General features: G+C 38.0%; 1 protein-coding gene across 1 annotated transcript; it reads left to right on the forward strand.

Moving 5' to 3' along the window:
* Positions 1 to 3,364: 3,364 nt before the first annotated feature.
* LOC122043718 (pentatricopeptide repeat-containing protein At2g41080-like) lies at positions 3,365 to 4,240 on the forward strand. Its single transcript, XM_042604312.1, has one exon. It carries the CDS (start codon positions 3,365 to 3,367, stop codon positions 4,238 to 4,240), a length of 876 nt encoding a protein of 291 aa, XP_042460246.1.
* The last annotated feature ends 18,069 nt before the right edge of the window (positions 4,241 to 22,309 follow it).

Below are 22,309 nucleotides of genomic sequence, written 5' to 3' on the forward strand. Positions count from 1 at the left end.
AGAATGAACTTGACGGTTTGGCAAAATTTTGAATGGCAAGGATAAGTGAAAAAGGGGAGAACAAGATCCTTCGGTAGAGAAGGGGGATCCTCCGCACAGCCCGTGGCACGGCCGTGCGGGTTCACACGACCTTCCACTGCCTCCTCTCGGCCAAGGTGACACAGCCGTGTGGAAGCACACGATCATGCACTTCCTCCTCTCGGCCAAGGTGACACGACCGTGTGGAAACTCAGGTTCGTGCCTTTCTTCCTCTCGGCCAGGGTGACACGACCGTGTGGAATCACACGGCCGAGCCCTCCTCCTCTCGGGCAATGATACACGGCCGTGTGGAATCCTCCTCTCGGGCAATGATACACGGCCGTGTGATTCCACACGGCCGTGTCTCTCTTTCTCTCAGCTGAAGTGACACGGCCGTTTGGGTTCACACGACCGTGCACCTCCCATGCTCTGCTAAGGGTCACGGTTGTGCGACCCTCACACGGTCGTGCCCTGCGCCAGTCGGGAGTACAATACCTGTCAGGGCCATATGACCTAGACCCGCTAGAAGCTTCAGACTCCCTTCGGTCCTACTTAGCTGCAAGTCATGTCCTACCATTCGTAACAGGTTAGAATAGATCTATAGACTAAGCAACATGTAATAGGTAAGAATGCCGAAAATTTAGATGCACGAGAAAAGCGTAACGTTTGTCCTGTAAGTTAAGGTTAGTAGAAGGGCGAGCATTACAATAACTGAGTAACATTCTAATGAACTCTAACCTAGCTACTGGGGCATAAGTTTCATCATAGTCAAGTCCTTCGACTTGATTGAACCCCTTAGCAACTAGCCTAACTTTATTTCTGGTAATTTCCCCAATTTCACTTAATTTATTTCTAAATATCCATTTTGTTTCTATTATTTTCTTATTTTTGGGTGGTGGTACTAAGTCCCAAATTCATTACGCTCAAATTGAGCTAGTTCCTCTTGCATTGCTATAACCCAGTCTGGGTCAAGTAATGATTTAGCTACGATTTTGGGTTTAATTTTTGAAATCAGAGAAATTTGACTTAGGTTTCTAAAAGATGACCTAGTCCAAACCCTTAAGTTTGGATCACCAATTATCTGATCAATTGGATGATTGAGGTTGACTCTTATGGTTCTAGGAGGTTGATTCTCTAGATGTACTTCTTCTTCTTCTTCGTGACCATTGGTTCCTTCTTGATTATTATTTTCTTGAATAAATTCAATTGGTTGAAGTTAGGTTTGTTCTAGGTTTTGTTTGGATTCCTCAAATTTTACATTAGTAGTTTCTTCAATTCTTAGTGTAACCTTATTATATATTCTGTACCCCCTACTGTTTAGGGAGAATTTTATAAAGATTCCATCTTCTACTTTAGAAGTGAATTTTCCTAAGTGTTCTCTTGTGTTTAAGATAAAGGCTGGACACCCAAATACTTTAAAGTATTTTATATTTGGTTGTTTATTCTAATAAATTTTGAAAAAGGTTTTATTTAGTGTTGTTCTATTTTGCACATAGCAGGCTGTACTGATAGCTTCTGCCTAAAAATACTTAGGTAGATTGTATTCATTCTATAACGCCCCGGCCCGGGCGGACCCCACCTCGATCGAATTGGGAACGCCACCAGAATTGCCCATCGGGTTGACGACTAGCTCTATAGACCACCGGAGGTCTTTTCAGCGTGCTTTGTCCTCACTCGCACGCACCCTGGAAAACTTCCCAGGAGGTCACCCATTCTCAAATTTCTCCAAGCCAAGTACGCTTAACTTTGGAGTTCTTAAGTTTGAGCTTCCGAAAAAGAAGGTGCACCTTGGTGATATAGATAGTACCATCTAACATTTTAAGTCATACTTAACCAGAATCTCAGAACCAGGGTATGACAATCACCCGCACTTAAAGACACAACATCCACGTTGTGTAACCACGAATCACACCACAGACAAATCCCAGAATCTCCCTCTCTTGGTGGTGCCCTAGGTGCTCCTGCCACAGACACACTCATGGTCATAAGGTCGCTCTGATACCATCTGTAACGCCCCGACCCAAGCGGGCCCCACCCGGACCGAACTGAGAACGCCACCAGAATTGCCCATCGGGTTGACGACTAGCTTCACAGACCACCAGAGGTCCTTTCAGCGTGCTTTGTCCTCACTCGCACACACCCTGGAAAACTTCCTAGGAGGTCACCCATCCTCAAATTTCTCCAAGCTAAGAACGCTTAACTTTGGAGTTCTTAAGTTTAGGCTTCCAAAAAGGAAGGTGCATCTTGTTGATATGGATAATACCATCTAACCTTTTAAGCCATACTTAACCAGAATCTCAAAACCAGAGTATTACAATCACCCCCACTTAAAGACACAATGTCCTCGTTATGTAACCATGAATCACACCACAGACAAATCCCAGAATCTCCCTCGCTAGATGGTGCCCTGGGTGCTCCTGCCACAGGTGCACTCACGGTCGCAAGGTCGCTCTGATACCATCTGTAACACCCCGACCCGGGCGGGCCCCACCCGGACCGAACTGAGAACGCCACCAGAATTACCCATCGGGTTGACGACTAGCTCACTACAACAAAAACTACAAACGACAATACCCCTACGACAACGGTTTTAAGAGAAAGCGTTGCATATTTGCTCAAAGACAACGATTTTTGCCAAAACCGTTGTCTTTGAACTCCCCATTAAATATAAAAGACAACGGTTTTGGCAAAAATGTTGTCATTGAGAGTTTTTTTTAAAACGACAACACTTTTTACAACGGTTTTAGAAACCGTTGTCTTTATCCGCGTTTTTAGCAACTACGACAACAGTTTTGAAAAAATTGTTGTAATTGAATTTGGTCATTTCCCCCTCGCTGTTTTCCTTTCCCTCGCTGTTTTCTTTTCGGCGCTGTGTTTTTCCCTTCGCGCTCCCAACCCTAGCCATTTTACTTTCTCCTTCTTCGCGATGGAATCAATGAACTGGTGGGAGGCGGCTCCGTCCTCTGCTCCCTCCCTCCCTTCTCCCTCCACGACCCCAACACTGTCCATCGCTCCACGCACCTTTTTGTAATGGAAACTTCTCGATATCTCTCAAATCCCTTCCCCCTCCGCATTTTTTTATCACATTCCCATTCCCACAGCCACGGCCATCTCCCCCTCTCCCAGCCTCCATCGTTTTCCTCTCGCTTTCCTCTCATCGTGCTCCAAAAGATGGCCGATCTGACCCCAGCTATGGTCCGACCACAACCTCTTCTCTCACCTCCTGAACGCCTGCTGCCTACTCCCTTCGCCGCGCTTCCTCCGCCTAGGCCGTCAGCTCCACACAATCATAGCCATCGCCGGCGCTGCCTCTTTCCACCGCTTCACTGGAAACCACCTTTTCCACATGTACCTCAAACTTGGCCAGGTCCCCACCACCCGCGCCGTGTTTGACGCAATGGCATGTCGAAACGTCATGTCCTTCAACATCCTCATCGGCGGCCTCATCCACAATGGGGACATCAACGCTGCCCACAAGCTGTTCGATGAAATGCCAGAGAGGAACCTCGCCACCTGGAATGCCATGATTGCAGGGCTGGCTCACTTCGAGATCGACGAGGAGGGACTCGAGTGCTTCCTGAGGTCGAGGAGGGAGGGCCTGCATCCCGATGAGTTTGGTTTGGGGAGCACCTTGCGATGCTGCGCCAGATTGAAGGATGCAGGTTCTGGTCGCCAAATCCATGCCTTCGTGGTTATCAATGGGTTTGAGCAGGACATGTGTGTTGGGAGCTCTCTAGCTCACATGTACATGAGAAGTGGTCATCTTGAAGAAGGAGAAAGGGTTCTGAAAGGATTGCCTTTCCTCAATGTGGTCTCTTGCAATACTATGATTGCAGGAAGAGCACAAAATGGGGACCCTGAAGGGGCCTTCCACCATTTCATCCTCATGAAGAATGCCAGATTGTTGCCAGACCATGTAACCTTTGTTAGCATCATCAGTGCATGCTCTGACTTAGCTGCCTTAGCACAGGGGCAACAAGTGCATGCACAAGTCATCCATGTTGGAGTTGGTTCAGTCACCCCGGTGAGGAGTTCACTGATAAGCATGTATTCCAAGTGCGGTTGTTTGGAGGATTCAAGCACGATATTTTCTGAATCTGATGCATCAGACCTTGTGCTCTGGAGCTCCATGATTGCAGCCTACGGTTTCCATGGACGTGGAGAGGAGGCTATCAAGCTGTTTAATGAGATGATCGGAGAAGCCACAATTATCATGCTGTAGTTTTGTTTATTCCAAAAAGCTGCAATATTTGTCGCTTTTCCTTATTCAGGTTTTAGCTACTATGCCTTCCTTTTTTTCCTTTCAATTTGTCTTCTCCAAGTGCATCTGATATCTGTTTTCATGATCAAAAAAATCTCTTCATCATGGTTTCCTCATCTCATACTTCAACCTAGCCCTTGGGTTGAATAAGTTTGTGCTAAGAGAAAAAGAAATAATTGTACCAATGATATTATTAATTTCTATACCTCATTTATCTCCATCACACTGATAAGTGATTGTTCTTATTCATAAAGGCTCCTATTTTTGACATGTTATTTGGCTTGCCTCTTTTTTTATTTCATCAACATGATTTTGTTTACATAAGTGTAGGACGAAAGGTGTTACCCTCATATATGTATTTAATTGTGGATACTTAATATTATTTGCAATAATGAGTCCATCAATGTATGACATGATTGATTATCTTCTAGGGTATGCCAGTTGCACTCTCATTGGAATCCAAGTCTAATATTGTGGCCTATGGTATAGTTGTTCATGCCAATGGGGATGGAAAATTACTTCATGGTGTCTCGTTACCCATGAATTGCATGCACGTCTCAATTGATGAGGTTGTGGAGAATTCAGCAAGGTTGCCCTTTCCCATTCCAAATGAATGTGACACCATTGGTGGCGCTATAAGGACCCATGTTGCTTGGCCTGCACGTTGGGTAGTGATGAAAAATGAGGTAAATTTCTGACTCATTCGGCCACCACACTATGAATACAAATTTAATTCTTCATTGGGAATTTTTGAGGACTCATTTCAACAACCACAAATTTCCAGCTTCTGATTTGGTCAGTGTATGTTTTTCTAGTTTTTTTCTCATTTGCTTGGCATAGTTGTTTAGCTGGATTTTTCCAACCAAACCTTCTTAGATTTTGATTGAAGGTTGTACATATTTGTTGGATAAAATTTAGTAATACAAGATATATAAGAGCTAGCACACACATGTAATCTGTACATTAAGGTTACATGCACGAACAGGAACATTGATGGTAATTGAAACCCAATTAAAGGGTTGTTCAGAAAGATGCTGAACATAAGTGATAGAACTTTCCACTAACATGTTTATATTTGCAATTTGTAGAAGCCTCAAAGGAAGAAAAGTATTGCAAAAAGAAGTAATTCTGTCTTGCCATTAAATGTGCCACGGTCATTACATTTATTGTACTGTTACTCTATACGTGTTTTGGACAGCCTTGAAAAAACTATATCAATTGTTTTTTATCATGATTTCTTTGACCATGAGTACGAACTGCTAGTGAACATTGAAGACATCGCACCTTTTTATGAGTTGGAGTCAATATCTGCTAATTATCTGGTTGCTTACATGTGGTAAGTTTTCGCATCACTCAATTTTTTCATTTTATTTGTATTAACATACTAACATTTTTTTGCTTGAATGGAAGGTTTCTCTTAAAAAAGATGAAAAAAGAAAACAAGGTTGATAAGTTCAGATTTGTGGATCCACAAACACTTCCAGTAATGCCATATGTATTTAAACTTGACAAAAATGAAAAGATGGTTGAACACTTTGTTTGTGACTCCATGACTTATTGATTTTGATTCCTTATTGCCAATAATTTGTTTGTTCACAGCTAGCTATCTCCTTTGCTCAATACTTCATTCTTGCATTTCTACCATGAGCAGAATTAGCTGACATTTCTCTTATTTATTGCCTCTCTTTTGGTCCAAAATTAATAATGGCTGGGTTGTGTCAGTAGCTTATTTAGTTGTTTCCGAATTATGCAAGGACTGGCAATGTGGAAGTTATCTCTTTGTGAATTGTTAGATGATGACCTTTTGTATCTTATGAGTTGCTCTACAAATTTCTTGTTTGTACTCTCCTTATGGTTTTCGTCTATATGCCATGACTTAATCTTGTTTTTCCTCCTATAATTTATTATTTTTGCTTTTTACAATCGCGAATGAAAATTATGATGCTTCATCAAGCACAACTATGTTAATCTATATGCATGTTAGTGATTCCTTGAGAATAATGAAATGAAGAGCTTGTAAAGGCATTTCGTGTATGATCCATAGTATATTGATATACAAAGTTTGATTTCTTAATAGTTTGCTCTATATACTTTTGCTTGGACGAGCAGTGTAAGTTAGTCGTGAATTGCACTTGCATTGCAGCTATTTTTCCAGTTAGATTTTCTTGTTTTGCTCTATATACTGCAGTTGCAGTTAGATTTTCTCTTTGTATTGATGAAATGGGAATGAAAAATCTATTTTTTCCAGCTGGAATGTAGTGAATATTATAGCTCTTAATCTACACTTATTTGATTGACACTTTGGTTCTTTTAGGTGTCCTATGTAATTATTAAAGTTGTGCGTATGTGATTTCTATTTTGAGGAATTTGTGGAATTGTTTTAACTCTACAAACAATTCACCCTACCATAACTCATCATGATGATCCAATTCTTTTGGTTCAATTTTTAATTGGATAGGCTTTGAACCCATGTTTTTTACTTTCACTTATGCTTTTGTGATGGGTCTGTTTATTGCAGATCAATTTGCAGCTCTTGGCAACTTGTTACTTGCAAAATGGAAAAGCATATTGTGCATACCAAGTCTCAAAGGTAATGTAGTTTAGAAAATGGCACAGAAAATTACATGAATATTTTGTTTCAAGATGTTAATGGATGTAATGCGCTTTGCATGAATTCTATTGATCTTGCATGATAGTTCACTTAAATAATGTTAGCTGCATGTAGTGCTAATTATTTAGTAAACTATGCTAAGCTAGGTATCACTGCTCCTAGTAGATTCCATGTACTATTATTCTCTAATAAACACCTCTTTTTGTTTCCTTCATTTAGTTTGTTTTTGCCTTCTTTGGTTATTGTTTTTGTTTTTATTTCCTTCATTTGGTTAATTACATTCGATCCTTTTGGAATTCTGGAATTTGATAAGTTTTGTTAAAACTTTTCTCTTGCAGGTCTGCCAATTCGTGAGGCGGCTTGAGTTTTTTTGATGCAAGAAGTAAACTAAAAGCCGGCCATATGGAGATCGAACAGCAAATGGAAAACATGTGATTTAGTGTATATATGGAGAGTAATGGAAAACATGTGTATTTTGATGAGTAACAACTCATTTTGTATATTTTTGTATATGTGGCTACAAGATGAATTATATATGGATGTTTATTTTGGATTTAATGTAGTAAATATTTAGTTTTGTATTGGTGGTTTGCTTATAGTAAAATAAGATTGGTTGTTTGGTATTAATGAATATTAAAGATAACAATTAAAAATGTTGTAAAAACTAGGTAAACCACAACGAATTCTTTTTTGTAAAAAGTGATAAAAGACAACGGTTTTATCCGTTGTAAAATATATTAAAACTGTTGTTAAAAAAAAAACAAAACATGTCAAATATTATCTACCACAACAGTTTATATCTGTTGTAAAACGTATCTACCATAACGGTTTATTTCTGTTGTTGAAATTATCTACCACAACGGTTTTAAAACGTTGTCGTATCCTTCATAGCCAAATTTTGGGCATATAAACAACAACGGATAAAAACTGTTGTCAAATGTCTACAAAGACAACATATTCAAAACCGTTGTCGTAGGGCAATACATTCTACAACACCCTCAGTTACAACGATTTTTTTACTCTACGACAACGGATAATATCCGTTGTCGTTTGTAGTTTTTGTTGTAGTGGCTCCACAGACCACCGGAGGTCCTTTCAGCGTGCTTTGTCCTCACTCGCACGCACCTTGGAAAACTTCCCAAGAGGTCTCCCATCCTCAAATTTCTCCAAACCAAGCACGCTTAACTCTGTTGTTCTTAAGTTTGGACTTCCAAAAAGGAGGGTGCACCTTGATGATATGGATAGTATCATCTAACCTTTTAAGCCATACTTAACCAGAATCTCAGAATCGGGGTATTACAATCACCCCCACTTAAAGACACAACGTCCTCGTTGTGTAACCACGAATTACACCATAGACAAATTCCAAAATCTCCCTCGCTAGGTGGTGGCCTGGGTGCTCCTGCCATAGACACACTCACGGTCACAAGGTCGTACTAATACCATCTGTAAGGCCCTGGCCCGGCCAGGCACCACCCGGATCGAACCAGGAACGCCACCAGAATTGCCCATCGGGTTGATGACTAGCTCCATATACCACCGGAGGCCCTTTCAGCGTGCTTTGTCCTCACTCGCACGCACCCTGAAAAACTTCCTAGGAGGTCACCCATCCTTAAATTTCTCCAAGCCAAGCACGCTTAACTTTGGAGTCCGGATCCTCTGGACTACTTTTTGTGGTCCAGGGGATGGTCCCTTGACATGCATTGGTGGAATAGAATGTTCCCCACCTAGTTTATAAGTGGGTGCCATCTATTCCACTAATATATGTCAAGGAACCATCCCTTGGACCGCAAAAAATGATTTAGAGGATCTGCCCTCTTAACTTTAGAGTTCTTAAGTTTGGGCTTCCGAAAAGGAAGGTGCACCTTGGTGATATGGATAGTACCATCTAACCTTTTAAGTCATACTTAACTAGAATCTCAGAACCGGGGTATTACACATTCAGCATAGTTCTAGAGGTTTCAAGTAGAGTTCTATTTTTTCTTTCTACAACTCTATTTTGTTGGGGAGTTTTAGGACACGAAAATTCGTGATGATATTCGTTTTTGAGAAAAAATTTATCAAACTTATGATTTTTAAATTCTCTCCCATTGTCACTTCAAATTCTTGTAATTTTAAGGTCTTTTTCATTTTCAACTTGTTTACAAAAGTTTGTAAAAATTTCAAAAGTTTCTTCCTTCTTTTTTAAGAATTTGATCCAAGTGAACCTACAATAATTATCTATTATTGTTAGACAATATAAGATTCCATTTATTGATTTGACCCCATGGGAGTCAAATAAGTCTAAATGTAGAAGTTCTAGTATTGAGTTGGTTTGAGTTTGATTAGTTCGTTTGTAAGTAGATTTTGTTTGTTTACCTTGTTGGCAAGCATTACATATTGTTGAGTCCAAGTTAAGTAATTTTGGTAAACCTCTAACTAATCCATTTAATTTACTTATATTTTTGAAATTAGTGTATGACATTCTCCTATGCCATAGCCAAGTTTCTTCTTCTCGTGTTAAATAACACTTAATTGAAGAGGTGGTTAAGTTAATTGCATAGATGTTATCTTTTCTAAACCCTTTTAAACTTATCGTAGGGTTATCTAGGTGCTTGATTAGACATTCTGAAGATAAAAACCTAAACTTATATCTGGTGTCACACAATTGACTTATACTAAGGAGATTATACTTGAAATTTTCAACAAGTAAAACATTTGTAATAATGAATTCAATTTTAAGCTTAATGTTAACTATATCAATTATCTTGAGTTTGTCATTGTTACCAAAGGCAACTGTTCCTAAACTTTTGTAGGTAAGTTGGGTGAATTTGGTGTGATCCCCAGTCATATGTTTGGAGCAATCACTATCGAAGATCCACTTGGTCTCCTACAATAAGTAGGGGTTGAAGGTTAGACTATGTTTTGATTCCAATTTTGTTTAGGTAAAAATAATCGTAAAACAATTATTATTATTATTATTATTATTATTATTATTATTATTATGAATTTTTAAAATAATTTTCAAAGTTTTTAAAAGAATAATAATTTTTAAAGTTTTTTTTTAAAAAAAAATTAAAATAATTTTTAAAGTTTTTCAAAAAAATTTTTAAAATATTTTTTAAAGTTTTTAAGATAATTTTGAAAGTTTTAAAATAATTTTAAAAGTTGTTTAAGATAATTTTTAAAATTTTTTTTAAAAGAATAATTTTTAAAGTTTTTCAAAAGAATTTTTAAAGTTTTTAAGATAATTTTTAAAGTTTTTTTTAAAAGAATAATTTTTAAAGTTTTTCGAACTCATTTTTTAAGTTTTTAAGATAATTTTTAAAGTTTTTTTTAAAAGAATAATTTTTTAAGTTTTTCAAAAGAATTTTTAAAATAATTTTTAAAGTTTTTAAGATAATTTTTAAAGTTTTTTTTAAAAGAATAATTTTTAAAATACTTTTTAAAATTTTTAAAATTTTTAAAATAATTTTTAATTTAATTTAATTTATAATTTAATTGATTTTATTTTATTTTAATTTAATTTATTTTTATTTACTTTAACTTTTAATTTAATTTAATTTAATTTAATTTAATTTAATTGATTTAATTTAATTTAATTTAATTTATAATTTAATTGAATTTATTTTAATTTATTTTAATTTAATTTTTAGTCCTTAGTCATCTCACCTGATCTAAATTTTCAATCAGGGAATCCTATAATTTTGTGAGATGAGTTAGGTTCAGTTTTAGGGTTTGGTTTAACTTTATGTTGTATTCAGGTTTAGTTTTGGGCTCAACAAATAGACATTCTCTGGATAAACCTCTAGGCTATGGTGAGTCACTTGGACATCATTAGAGTAACCATGTCTTCGAGGTTTTCCAAATAGTTCTATCCATTGAACTTAATACAAAACCTTGGTCTAACTGGTTAGGATCCATAAAGGGTAGCTTCGGTTAGTTCCACTAAGCCAAATGCACCAGGTCGAAGCCATATCTTCCTAGACATGCATAGACATAGTTTCCCTAACGTACTATCATCCAAAACTTCACCAGTACCATAGGTCAAGTTAAACTTGGTCTCTTTCTAACTAGTCCTAATTACCCTGTCAGGTAGGTTAGTTTCGGTTACCCTGTCGGGTAGATTATTTTTGGAGGTTCCAGCTATTCTGGAGCCTCCCCCTGAATTATTGGCATTTATTTTTGAGTTTTAGTTCTTTGGTTTATGTATGTTACTTTTATAATTATAATTGACTTGATGACATTCTAAGTTTTGAGGGGTTTTAAAATATTTAGATTTTGAATTTGTTGGTTTAGGTTTGTATTTTAGTTTTTGATTTGATTTATTCGATTTTACATAATATATTTTTTCTTTGGGTATGTAGTATTGGTTAAGTCCTACTTGCGTGGTTAAGTACGCTTTCGGAACCCAAGCTTTACTTGATTGTTTGTGTTGGGTTATTAACGATTTAAATGTTTTATTTGAACTTGACTGGTAGCCAAGTCCGATTTTGTTGTAAATTGCTTTTTGATTATTTAAAATTAGATCTAAATTTTTAGATCTTGTTGTAAATGTTTCTAAGAGGTCTTTTAATTTATTAATTTCTATTTTTAGTGATAAATTTTCCTCCTCAAGTGTTAGGTCTTGAGTTGGATTTGAATTTGTGATTTGTTCCTTGAGATTTTGATTTTCCTCAAGGAGCAATTTGTTTTCATTTTCTATTGTAATTAATTTCCTATTTAAACATGCAATAATTTTAAAGAATTTTCTATTCAAATTAAAGTGTACCTCTTCGGGACCTTCGGAAACGAGTACGGACTCATGGCTCGATTCAGGTTTGGACCCGTCTTCTGATTCATCCTCCGACTCTGCTTCGAGGGCCATCAATGCGAGGTGACTCTGGTCTTTGGCCTCCAATTCTTCTGATGAAGAGTTGTCCCAGGTTGCTTTGAGAACTTTCTTCTTGGATGTTTTCATCTTGTCGCTCTTCAATCTTGGGCATTTGTTCTCGTAGTGGCCCTTCTTGCTACACCCGAAGCAGGTCATGTTCCTTGGTTCGATTGGGGAGTTGATCTTCTGCAGGTCCTTTTTGCTGAAGGTCTTCTTCCTCCTGGTGAACATTTTCCTTACCAGGTTCACCAGGTACTCTTCGTCTTCAGAATCCTGGTCAGACTCATCTTCATGTTCAGACTTGGTCTTCGTTCTTTCCTTGGAGGAACCTGCAAATAAGGCAATACCTTTCTCGGTCCTAGCGTTAGTTTGCTCGTGTAATTCTAATTCACAAAATAATTCATCTAATTTTAACTTAGATAAATTTTTTGAAATTTTGTAGACATCCACGATAGATGCCCATAAATTATTACGCGGGAAAGTGTTTAACGCATACCTGATTAGATCACGATTCTCCATTTGATGTCCTATCGCGTGGAGTCCGTTGAGGATGTCTTTGATCCTCGCGTGAAGCTTGTTGGAAATGGGGAGAGTGGGGATGTGGGAAAATGACCCACATTCCCCACTACTCATAATAGAAAAGTCCATTATGCCCATGGTTTATTTCCCTATATAAAGGGGGTGCATCCAAGGATCAAGCAGAGGGGTGTGAAATTACTAGTGTGCAACGCAGAGAGAAGAGGAGAACATCTGAGGCGGTGGGATTTGGTTCGTGGAATCATGGAGAGCTTTCCAATCCTGTGATCGCTCTTCCGACAATGAGTCTTCGTCATTGCCGATTGCGGATCTGCGGGAGATCGCTTTAAGTGTTTACCACTTTAATTTAATTAATTCGTCTTTCATGCATTTAGTATAACCCGCATTGGTATCAGAGCACAAGTTGTTTCTAAATACTTAGAGACGAATTATGAAATCTCTGTTTGGAAATTTTCTGTGTCGCTTTATCATTTCCCGTCATTGTTTTGCACGACTAATGTGTCGTAGCATACACGCTGTGCCAAATTTGTAAAATCAAGACCGCTGGATTTGCCGACAACAACAGTCTGTGGCCATCGATGACATCTTGGCTGGCCGACTATGTGTCGGTAGCTAGGACGGGCAGAACCACCGTCGGCGATCTCGTCGGACCTAAAGATGACTGGTTTATGGTACCGAAAAGGACCGGCTGCCACCGGTAGAAGCCTAGCATGGCTGGCGACTGTGATTGTCGCAGTTGCGGCGTGGGCAGCGTGATCGAAGTGGGCGGCTTGGTGGCGTGCGTGAGCGACGTGGGTGCGGTGGAGAAAACGGCAAAATACGTGTTTGTTTTTTTAATCTCTTTGAATAGGATAAGTTCTATTTAAAAATTAAAAAAAAAAACTGTATTTTTTGGTTTCAAATAGAACAGTGCATATATGTTAAAGCTCACGTGCTTTAAAAACTATTTTTATATATTAATATATATAAATAATGCATGTTAGAATTAATTAAAATTATGATTATGAGTCTAATTTTAATTAATTAGGTGGGTTTAAATTGGTTGGTCCAATTAGACCCGGTTTAGATTAAACCATTGGGTTTAATCAAACCAATTTGATCCAACCCCAAATCAATTTGGATTAATTAATTGGGTTTGGACCAAATATGATCAAATGACCAGTTGGGTCAGATTTGATCAAATGATTAGATTTGTTCTAATCAATCAGACTTAAACTAATGAATATTAGTTTGATCAAACGGACCTGAGTTTGATCAATAAGTCTGAAATTGGTAAAAATGGATTTAGATCAAACAGTAACAGAACATAGGTACAAAAATCCCTGTCCAATTAGATTAGTTCTAATTAAGGACAATGGACCGAGCTTAGGATCTAAATCCCTAATCAACCGATCCAATGGGTCCCACCAATTAGATTAGTTCTAATTGTCGACTTGAACTCCTGAAAATTGAGAAGATTTATTTTTCTTGATTAATTATGTTGGTACTATGCCTGTACAAATTGAAATAAGCCGGTTTTGTACTGACTTATTTATTTTCAATTTTTCTAGATGGAACAGACGATTACCACATTGACTCGTCATGAAGTGTGATGAAATCAGCTCAGGGAGGAGATTCAGGAGATAGAGTATAACTCTACTTATGGAGTCGACGGACACATTAGATGGCTTGATGATTTATTTTGGAAACTTGAGCGAGAAGAGTTTCCAGTTCTAGACAGTTATAGGATCTGGGCTTTGATGTGTTCATTGCCAGAAAATCTAAGGATGATAGTAGACTATATTTGGGGGCGTCATTAAGGACGCGCCACATATTCTGTATTATGTGAGGAACTGCTTCACCAAATGACTGAAGAGGATCCGAAAGAGTTCGAAGAGGACCCGGAAATGATCGAGGAGGAACCAGAAGAGGATCCAATTGTGGATCCAATAGAGAACCTTGAAGCTGTCTTGCCTGGGATTACCCAAAATGACTCCAGGTTGAGAGGGATTATTTTGATCACTCACTAGTGTCTATCCTAGTGGGAGTGGTAGTTACCTATCTAGTTTACTAAAGTTCTGTTATTGTTATTTTCATTATGTATGAACAATGTTAGTCCATTTCATTCATGTCAGTTAGTTATATGTTAACTATATGCAGCATAATTTTATATTAATGATGTGTTCATTTATTTATGTTGTTTGCTTGACTTGATGTATGATTAGTTCATGAAGTATTAAATGATTAGTTCATTTAATTAAAGAAATCATGATATATTAAATGATTAGTTCATTTAATTAAAGAATTCATGATATTATAAATGATTAGTTCATTTGTTGGGATGTATGTAATAGAATTGATTAATATTAATTTGATTGGTCATACGAATGATGAGTGAAAACATAGTTGTCACTTGATTTTGTAAACCAACTCAAATTAATATTAAGTCAATCATAAATTGTATACATATGATATACACTGAATACTAAATAATGTATTTATTTATGATAGATTATGGCAACCAAAAGCATAATAGCTTAACTCAACAAAGGTGAAAAACTTAATGGGGATAACTATAAGATCTGACACCTCAGGATACAATATGTACTTGAGGAACAAGAAGTTCTAGAGGCTGTAAATCAGGTTATGGAAGTACCTGTAGATGGTTCCACTGCACAACACAGACGAGATCTTGATGCCTATAAGGCATGGAAGAAAAAGGACTCCACTGTAAAGGGCATATTGATTAGTTCAATGGTAGATGACCTAGCTTTTGAGTATGAGTCGTACCTTTCAACTCATGCAGTCTAGGTAGCCCTTAAAGAAAAATATAGTGGAGTAAGTCTGAGCAAGCTTTGCTAGCTAACAATCAAGTTTGACAGCTACAAAAAGCGTCCGAATGTATCAATGGTTCAACACCTCAGGGAGATGTCGAACATGATTCGAGAGCTTAAAACTACTGGTCATGAGTTGACTGATGAACAATAGGTTCAAGTAGTCACTTCTAGATTCTTGGGAGACCATGAAGCAAACCTTAACTCACAGTGAGAGTATCAAGACTTTCATTGATGTCTCATGTCATGTAGAGTTGGAGGCGGAGAGAGTTGAATCCGCAAGGATTTTTGGACAAGCCTATGTGGCTGTAGGTTCTGTTGGATCATCTGGATCCATAAAAAGGAAATGGTTCAAGAAAGGGAAGGGAAAGAAGAGGGAAGCTGCTAGTGTGGGACAGGTCCCAATCAAGAAGATAGTCAAGAAGACAAGAAAGAAACCTAAAAATAAGTTGACTTGTTTTAACTGCGGCAAGAAGGGTCACTTCGCTCGGGAGTGTACTGAGCCGAAAAAGGTAAATCCAAGTGTGTCTTCTATTCTAGAGCATTTTCTTTTACTAGTTCAGTGTTGTTAGCTGATTCTTATCCTTTGTGGATTATAGATTCAGGAGCAACTAACCATGTAGCTTGGGAACGAGTTACATTTGTTGAGTACCGTCGGGTACCAACTGGCAACAAATGGATCTACGTAGGAAACAATGCAAGAGTTGAAGTCAAAGGAGTCGACACTTGCAAACTCAACCTCCGTGGTGGTAGAGTTTTGTTTCTATATGATGTCCTGTATGCTCCTGAAATTCGATGGAATCTTATTTCCGTTACATCTCTTCTTGATTTAGGGTATTGTGTTAATTTTTACAGTCGGTCTGTTGAACTTAAGATTGACTCAGTGTTAATTGGACATGGTTTTTTAACAAATGGTTTTATGATTCTTGATGTAGAACCAGATGTCAATTATGCTATTGATGGTTGTTTTTCAAACATTGCTTTAACTAGTGATGCAGATATAATCGATGAGGTTTGGCATGCTAGATTAGGACACATAGGACAAGAACGTATGAATCGGTTGACTAGAGAGTGTCTATTGGGCACTCGGGCTAAGATTCAATTGTCTACATGTGAGCATTGTCTTGCTAGAAAAGCAACTAGGAAACCATTTGGTAAAGCTATTAGATCTGAATCAACATTATAGTTAATTCATTCGGATATTTGTGGTCCAATGAATGTGAAGGCTAGACATGGAGCTTCCTATTTCATTACATTTATTGATGATTTCTCTAGGTTTGGTCATGTGTATTTGATTTCTGACAAATCTGAAGCATTGGATTGTTTCATTCGTTATATGAATGAAGTTGAGAATCAAACGGAACGTAAAGTTAAGACTTTACGCACTGACCGTGGAGGGGAGTATTTGTCTGATATGTTCAAGACAATATGTAATGATAGAGGGATTATTAGACAGCTACCAATCCCTGGAACTCCACAGCAAAATGGGGCAACTGAAAGAAGAAATAGGACTCTTCTTGAAATGGTTAGGTCTATGATGACGCAAGCTAATTTGTCAATCTCCTATTGGGGAGATGCATTATTAACTGCAGCCTATATACTTAACAAAGTGCCTTCAAAGTCAGTTACATCTACCCCATATGAACGTTGGACAGGTAGAAAACCAGATTAATCTGAGACCCTGGGGGTCAGCTGCTTATGTTCATGATAGTTCTCACAAGTATGGAAAACTAGGGCCTAGAGGTAAGAAATGTATCTTTATAAGATATCATGAGACCTCCAAAGATTATGTTTTCATAGGTGAGCAACTAGATGGAACCATCTCCGAAATAGACTCGAGAGATGCGACTTTTCTCGAAACAGAGTTCCCAATCAGAGGTGATGTTGATAAAAATGTTCCTCTATTTGAGGAGGATGAGATATTATCAACAAGAGAGGTGTCAAAAGGAACACCTGAGTCTAGTCAACCGAGTAGGAGTGATATGTTGAGTCATGAGTTGACTTCTCAACAGCCCAACTTACGGAGAAGTGTTCGTAAGATCAAACCTAAGAAGAGGTTTGATATTGAGAATGAGGCATTGGTTACACTTCCAATTGATGATGATGAACCTTAATCCATTGAGGAAGCATTAGGATGTAGAGTTAGAGAAAAATGTGGGAAGCTGCAATGGTTGAAGAGATGGAGTCCATGATTCAAAATCATGTTTGGGACTTAGTCGATCTTCCTCCGGGCTGAAGGGCTTTTGGGAATAAGTGGATTATCAAAATAAAGAGGAAAGCTGATGGATTGATTAACAGATACAAAGCTCGTTTAGTTGCAAAAAGATATACCCAAATGGAGGGTATTAACTTTGAAGAGACATTTTCTCCCGTAGTGAAATTTGTGTCAATACGAGTTATTTTGGCCTTTATGACACATTATGACTTAGAATTACATCAAATGGATGTAAAAACTGCTTTCTTTAATGGTGATCTTGACGAAGAAATCTATATGGTTCAACCAGAAGGTTTCATTGTTGAAGGCCAAGAGAAGAAAGTATGTAGACTTAGAAAGTCTATATATGGGCTAAAGCAAGCATCAAGACAATGGAACATAAGATTTAACGAAGTCGTTTTATCTTATGGTTTCGAGATGATCAATGAGGATCATTGTATTTTCCTGAAAAGGAAAAAGGAAAGTATATCATTTTATCATTATATGTTGATGATATGTTGATAGATGGAAATGACATAGTATATGTGAATGAAGTCAAGAAGTGACTGTCATCACAATTTGATACAATAGATATGGGAGAAGCTGAATACATCTTAGGAGTGAAGATCATTAGAGATCGTCCTAAAAGACTTTTGGGTCTATCACAAGAGTCTTATATAAATAAGATGTTACATCATTTCAGCATGTCTAATTGCAACATAGAACATACACCTATTGTGAAAGGTACTGTTTTGAGCAAGAGTATGTGCCCTAAAACTCTAGAGGAAATAGATGAAATGAATAAAAAACCATATGCCAGTGCTATTGGTAGTTTGATGGACACTATGTTATGTACACGTCCCAATATCAGCTATGTCGTGGGCTTGATTAGTCGTTTCCAGTCAAACCCAGTACCGAGATACTGGAAGGCAGTAAAAAGGATATTTAGATATCTGAAGGTGACAACAGATTATTGTCTCTGTTTTTAAGGATCAGATATGAGTCTGAAAGGTTATTCAGATGCAGATTGGGTTGGAGACCTGGATGATAGAAAATCCACATCAGGTTATGCATTCTTGTTGAATGGTGGCGCCATCTCCTGGAACAGCAAGAAACAAGCTTGTGTAGCTTTGTCCACTATGGAAGCTGAATATGTGGCATGTTCAGCGGTTGTGCAAGAAGCAGTCTGGTTGAGAAGGTTTCTGAAGCATCTGAAAATTGCTGAGGATAGTGGGAGTCCAGTAACTGTCTACTGTGATAGTCAAGCTGCAATAGTTTTTTCCAAGGATCCCAAATCTCATAGCAAAGGCAAGCATATAGAAATTAAATATAATTTTGTAAGGGATATTGTGGCTAAAAGAAAAGTCATTCTTGAGTATGTCCCTACACGTGTTATGCTTGCAAATCCTTTTACTAAGCCAATAACTAAAGAGTCATTTAAAGAACATGTAAAGTCTTTGGGACTTTGTAGAATGTAACAATATTGGAATAACAATCAGACTTTGTGTTATGATTGTGTCATTTTCCATAATTTATTCAGTGTATATGTTGTATTTGTTACATTCATATAAGATCTCAGTGAGCATGTTGGCAGGTGGGGATTGGTCCACTCACATGGACAATCATCTCTGTTTATTAAGTACAAATAGGGGTAAGACCGTTACTTATGGAACAACTTATGTAGCTAAAATTAAAGACAGATCCATAAGTTGAGGTCGCCTTGATAATTGTGTCAAGATGAGATCATTTATGTGTTAATAATGATCGAAGTAATTGAACCTACCATTTATTGAACCTGTTGAAAGCCAGATTACAATTCATATTTTGAATTCAGGATTAGACATTAGGTATGTCTAGATCAAAATCTGTACGATGTTAAATTTGAAGACAACATGCACTCTTTTTAGTAAAGAGAATAACATCGTAGCATGTGATTCATACCACATGTGCTATTGCGACAATAAAGGTAGTAGGAGAATGAATCCCTGTTTCTCTACTATGTGAGACCTTTGAGATTATATGTTAATCTCAATTTTTTGCCTTAGTGACTATTTAGCTGTTTACTTGAAGTTTTAATCAGTGTTTGCTACTTTAGCGTGTATCCTATGGCTATGGATGAATCGGTCTATGGAGCATAACTAGGAAAGCGACTGATTAAAATGAATATATTCTAGCTAAAAAGGAAGATTAAATATATTTACATCTTTTGTTGTTATTCACTGGCCGACCCATTTCTATTATGTATAGAAATGAATGTGAATATTGGATATGGAACATGCTCTTGACATAATGGTCATTATAAGGGATTAGAAATGTTCATATAGATGTAAATGAAAATTATTTAATTTGGGTAAAGAGCAAGATATGGATATCTTCAAGATAATGGCTGTGTGCCACTTGAAGATTGGATGGATCCTAGATAAAGGCTATGTGCCACCAGGAAAGTGACTATGTGCCATGAAGAGTGTGTCTCTAATTTATTTGAGCAGCTAAGCAAAGTGTAACAACTTTATTAGCATTGATTGCTCAAGGATCGGCTAAGTCAAGGTATAACAATTTTCTTAGCAACTATCGCTCAGTGTGCTTGCTGTCACACGAACCATTTTCTCTAAGTATGGATTGGATGTTCTCATATGGTATATGTGACCAAACTCTCTAATAGTCTATGTGACTTATTAAGTCTTTGTGACTTACCTTGAATAAACTAGTCTTAGTGACTTACCTTGGACGAGTGGGAGATGTTGGAAATGGGGAGAGTGGGAATGTTGGAAAATGGCCCACGTTCCCCACTACTCATAATGGAAAAGTCCATTATGCCCATGGTTTATTTCCCTATATAAAGGGGGCGCGTCCAAGGATCAAGCAGAGGGGTGTGAAATTGTTAGTGTGCAATGCAGAGAGAAGAGGAGAACATCTGAGGCGGTGGGATTTGGTTTGTGGAATTGTGGAGTACTTTTCTATCCTGTGATCGCTCTTCCGACAGCGAGTTTTCGCCATTGCCGATTGCGGATCTGCGGGAGATCGCTGTAAGTGTTTACCGCTTTAATTTAATTAATTCGTCTTTCATGAATTTGGTATAACCCACAAAGCTGACTCACTGTTTCTTCTTCCTGTATTTTAATATTAAATAATTTGTTTAAAAGAAGGTCGCGTTTTGTTACCTTGGCGTCACTTGTTCCTTCGTGCAGTTCAATCAGCTTGTCCCATACCTCTCTAGTGTTTTGATGCAGTCTTACCCGGTTCAACTCTTCCTTCATCAATCCGCATTGTAGCATGTTGAGTGCTTTGAAGTCTGTTGACACTTTTTTCTTCATGTATGGAGTCCACTATTCTGAGTCCAATGGAATTCCGGAGTTGTCGACCGACACTTTGTAGCCTCTGGTGACACTAAACCATTGGTCGAAATTTGCCTTCAGGTAGACCTCCATCCATTTTTTCCAGTATGAGAAATCGTCCCCGTTGAATAGGGGAGGTCGTACTGTGCTGAATCCTTCAACTTGAGACATTTTTTTAACCTGCACACAATTAAACAAATAGACAAGGGATCCCAAGACTTGGTCTTCGATTAGCAGTGCGGAATAAAATAAAAGGAAACTAAAACTAAATTGGTGTTGCACCAATTCAGATTAATTGCGAAAAAAAAAAGATTCTAAAAAAAGGGTAACACTACCAGTTTGGAATATGATAAAAAACTGAAAATAAAAAAAATGAACCAAAACAAATAGAAAAAAAATCACCCTTTTCTGATTGGTGGTTGCACCAAATCAGAGCGGTACCTGCTCTGATACCACTTGTTGGATCGAGATATTCACTAGAGGGGGGGTGAATAGCGATTAAAAAAAATATGCAACGGAATAAACGAACAACACAACGCTAACACAAGTTGTTTTACTTGGTTTGGAGCCTTTGTCGACTCCTAGTCCAAGGCCCGCACTCGGTGAGCGCTTTCATTGAGCAATTCACTAGCAATTCGAAATGAATGTTACAATTAAAGTACAATTACAAAATAATACCGACAATAATATTGAAATGAAAAAGCAGAACTTCGTCGAAGTCTCTTCGCAGCGTCATAGGAGCACAGGAGAGTAGATCGTGAGTCATTGAGTTGTTCCTTTGCTTCAACCTTCACCCTCATATAGGAGGTTTGGGGCGCTCGGATCCCTTCAGGGTGCCCTGAATGTGACATAGTCGAGCCAACTAGGGTGCTCCACGTGGTGAAGTGACGTTGTGGATAAATCTTGCCTCCGGGTACCCGGATCCCTTCTGGGCGCCCGTACCCTTGTTTTCCAGCAATCTTCTTCCTGCAAGAAAACGTTAGTTCGAGGCAATGTAAATTATATATATCCTGCAAAAGAGAGTGTTAGCACAATTTATAAAATAGAATAGTAATTAGATTTCGTCTCCTCGAGATCGGAATCTAGTCACGATCCAGACTTAGATATCCGAAATGGATCTAAGTCGGATCGACGCCTAATGTTCCCTTCCTAGGAATGCGTCCTCACAGTCACTCCCCTCTAGTGACTTACCTTCACTTACCTACCAGACGTTCGATCAGCTCTTCGACCCGTCTGAGTTTCGTGCCAGCTATCCGGTCAGCCCGTCGACCTAGCTGGACTTCGTGTCAAATGTCCGATCAGCCCATCGACCCGTTTGGACTTCGTGCCAGTTATCCGGTCGGTCCGTCGACCTAGCTGGGCTTCATGCTAGACATCAGGTCAGTCTGTCGACCTGTCTGGGCTTCTCCTGCATACTCAATCAGAGTGTTTAGATAATGACGAAACTAACTTAACCTATTTTTTCATTCATCAAAACTTGAGTTAGACCATTAGTGCTAACCGCACCAACAGCATAGACTGAGCTTCCCTAACCTACTATCATCCAAAACTTCACTAGTACCGTAGGTCAAGTTAAACTGAGTCCCTTTTTAAACTAATCCTATTTACCCTACCGGCTAGGTTATTTTTGGAAGTGCCAACTAGTTTAGAGCCTCCCTCTGAATTATTAATCTGCGTTAAATTTTAGT

Source organism: Zingiber officinale, chromosome 2A, assembly GCF_018446385.1.
Source record: "Zingiber officinale cultivar Zhangliang chromosome 2A, Zo_v1.1, whole genome shotgun sequence".
Classification (NCBI taxonomy): Eukaryota; Viridiplantae; Streptophyta; class Magnoliopsida; order Zingiberales; family Zingiberaceae; genus Zingiber; species Zingiber officinale.

What these genes read in the sequence shown, in the direction of transcription:
- LOC122043718 (XM_042604312.1), top strand. Translation starts at nt 3,365, where the DNA reads ATGTACCTCAAACTTGGCCAGGTCCCCACCACCCGCGCCGTGTTTGAC.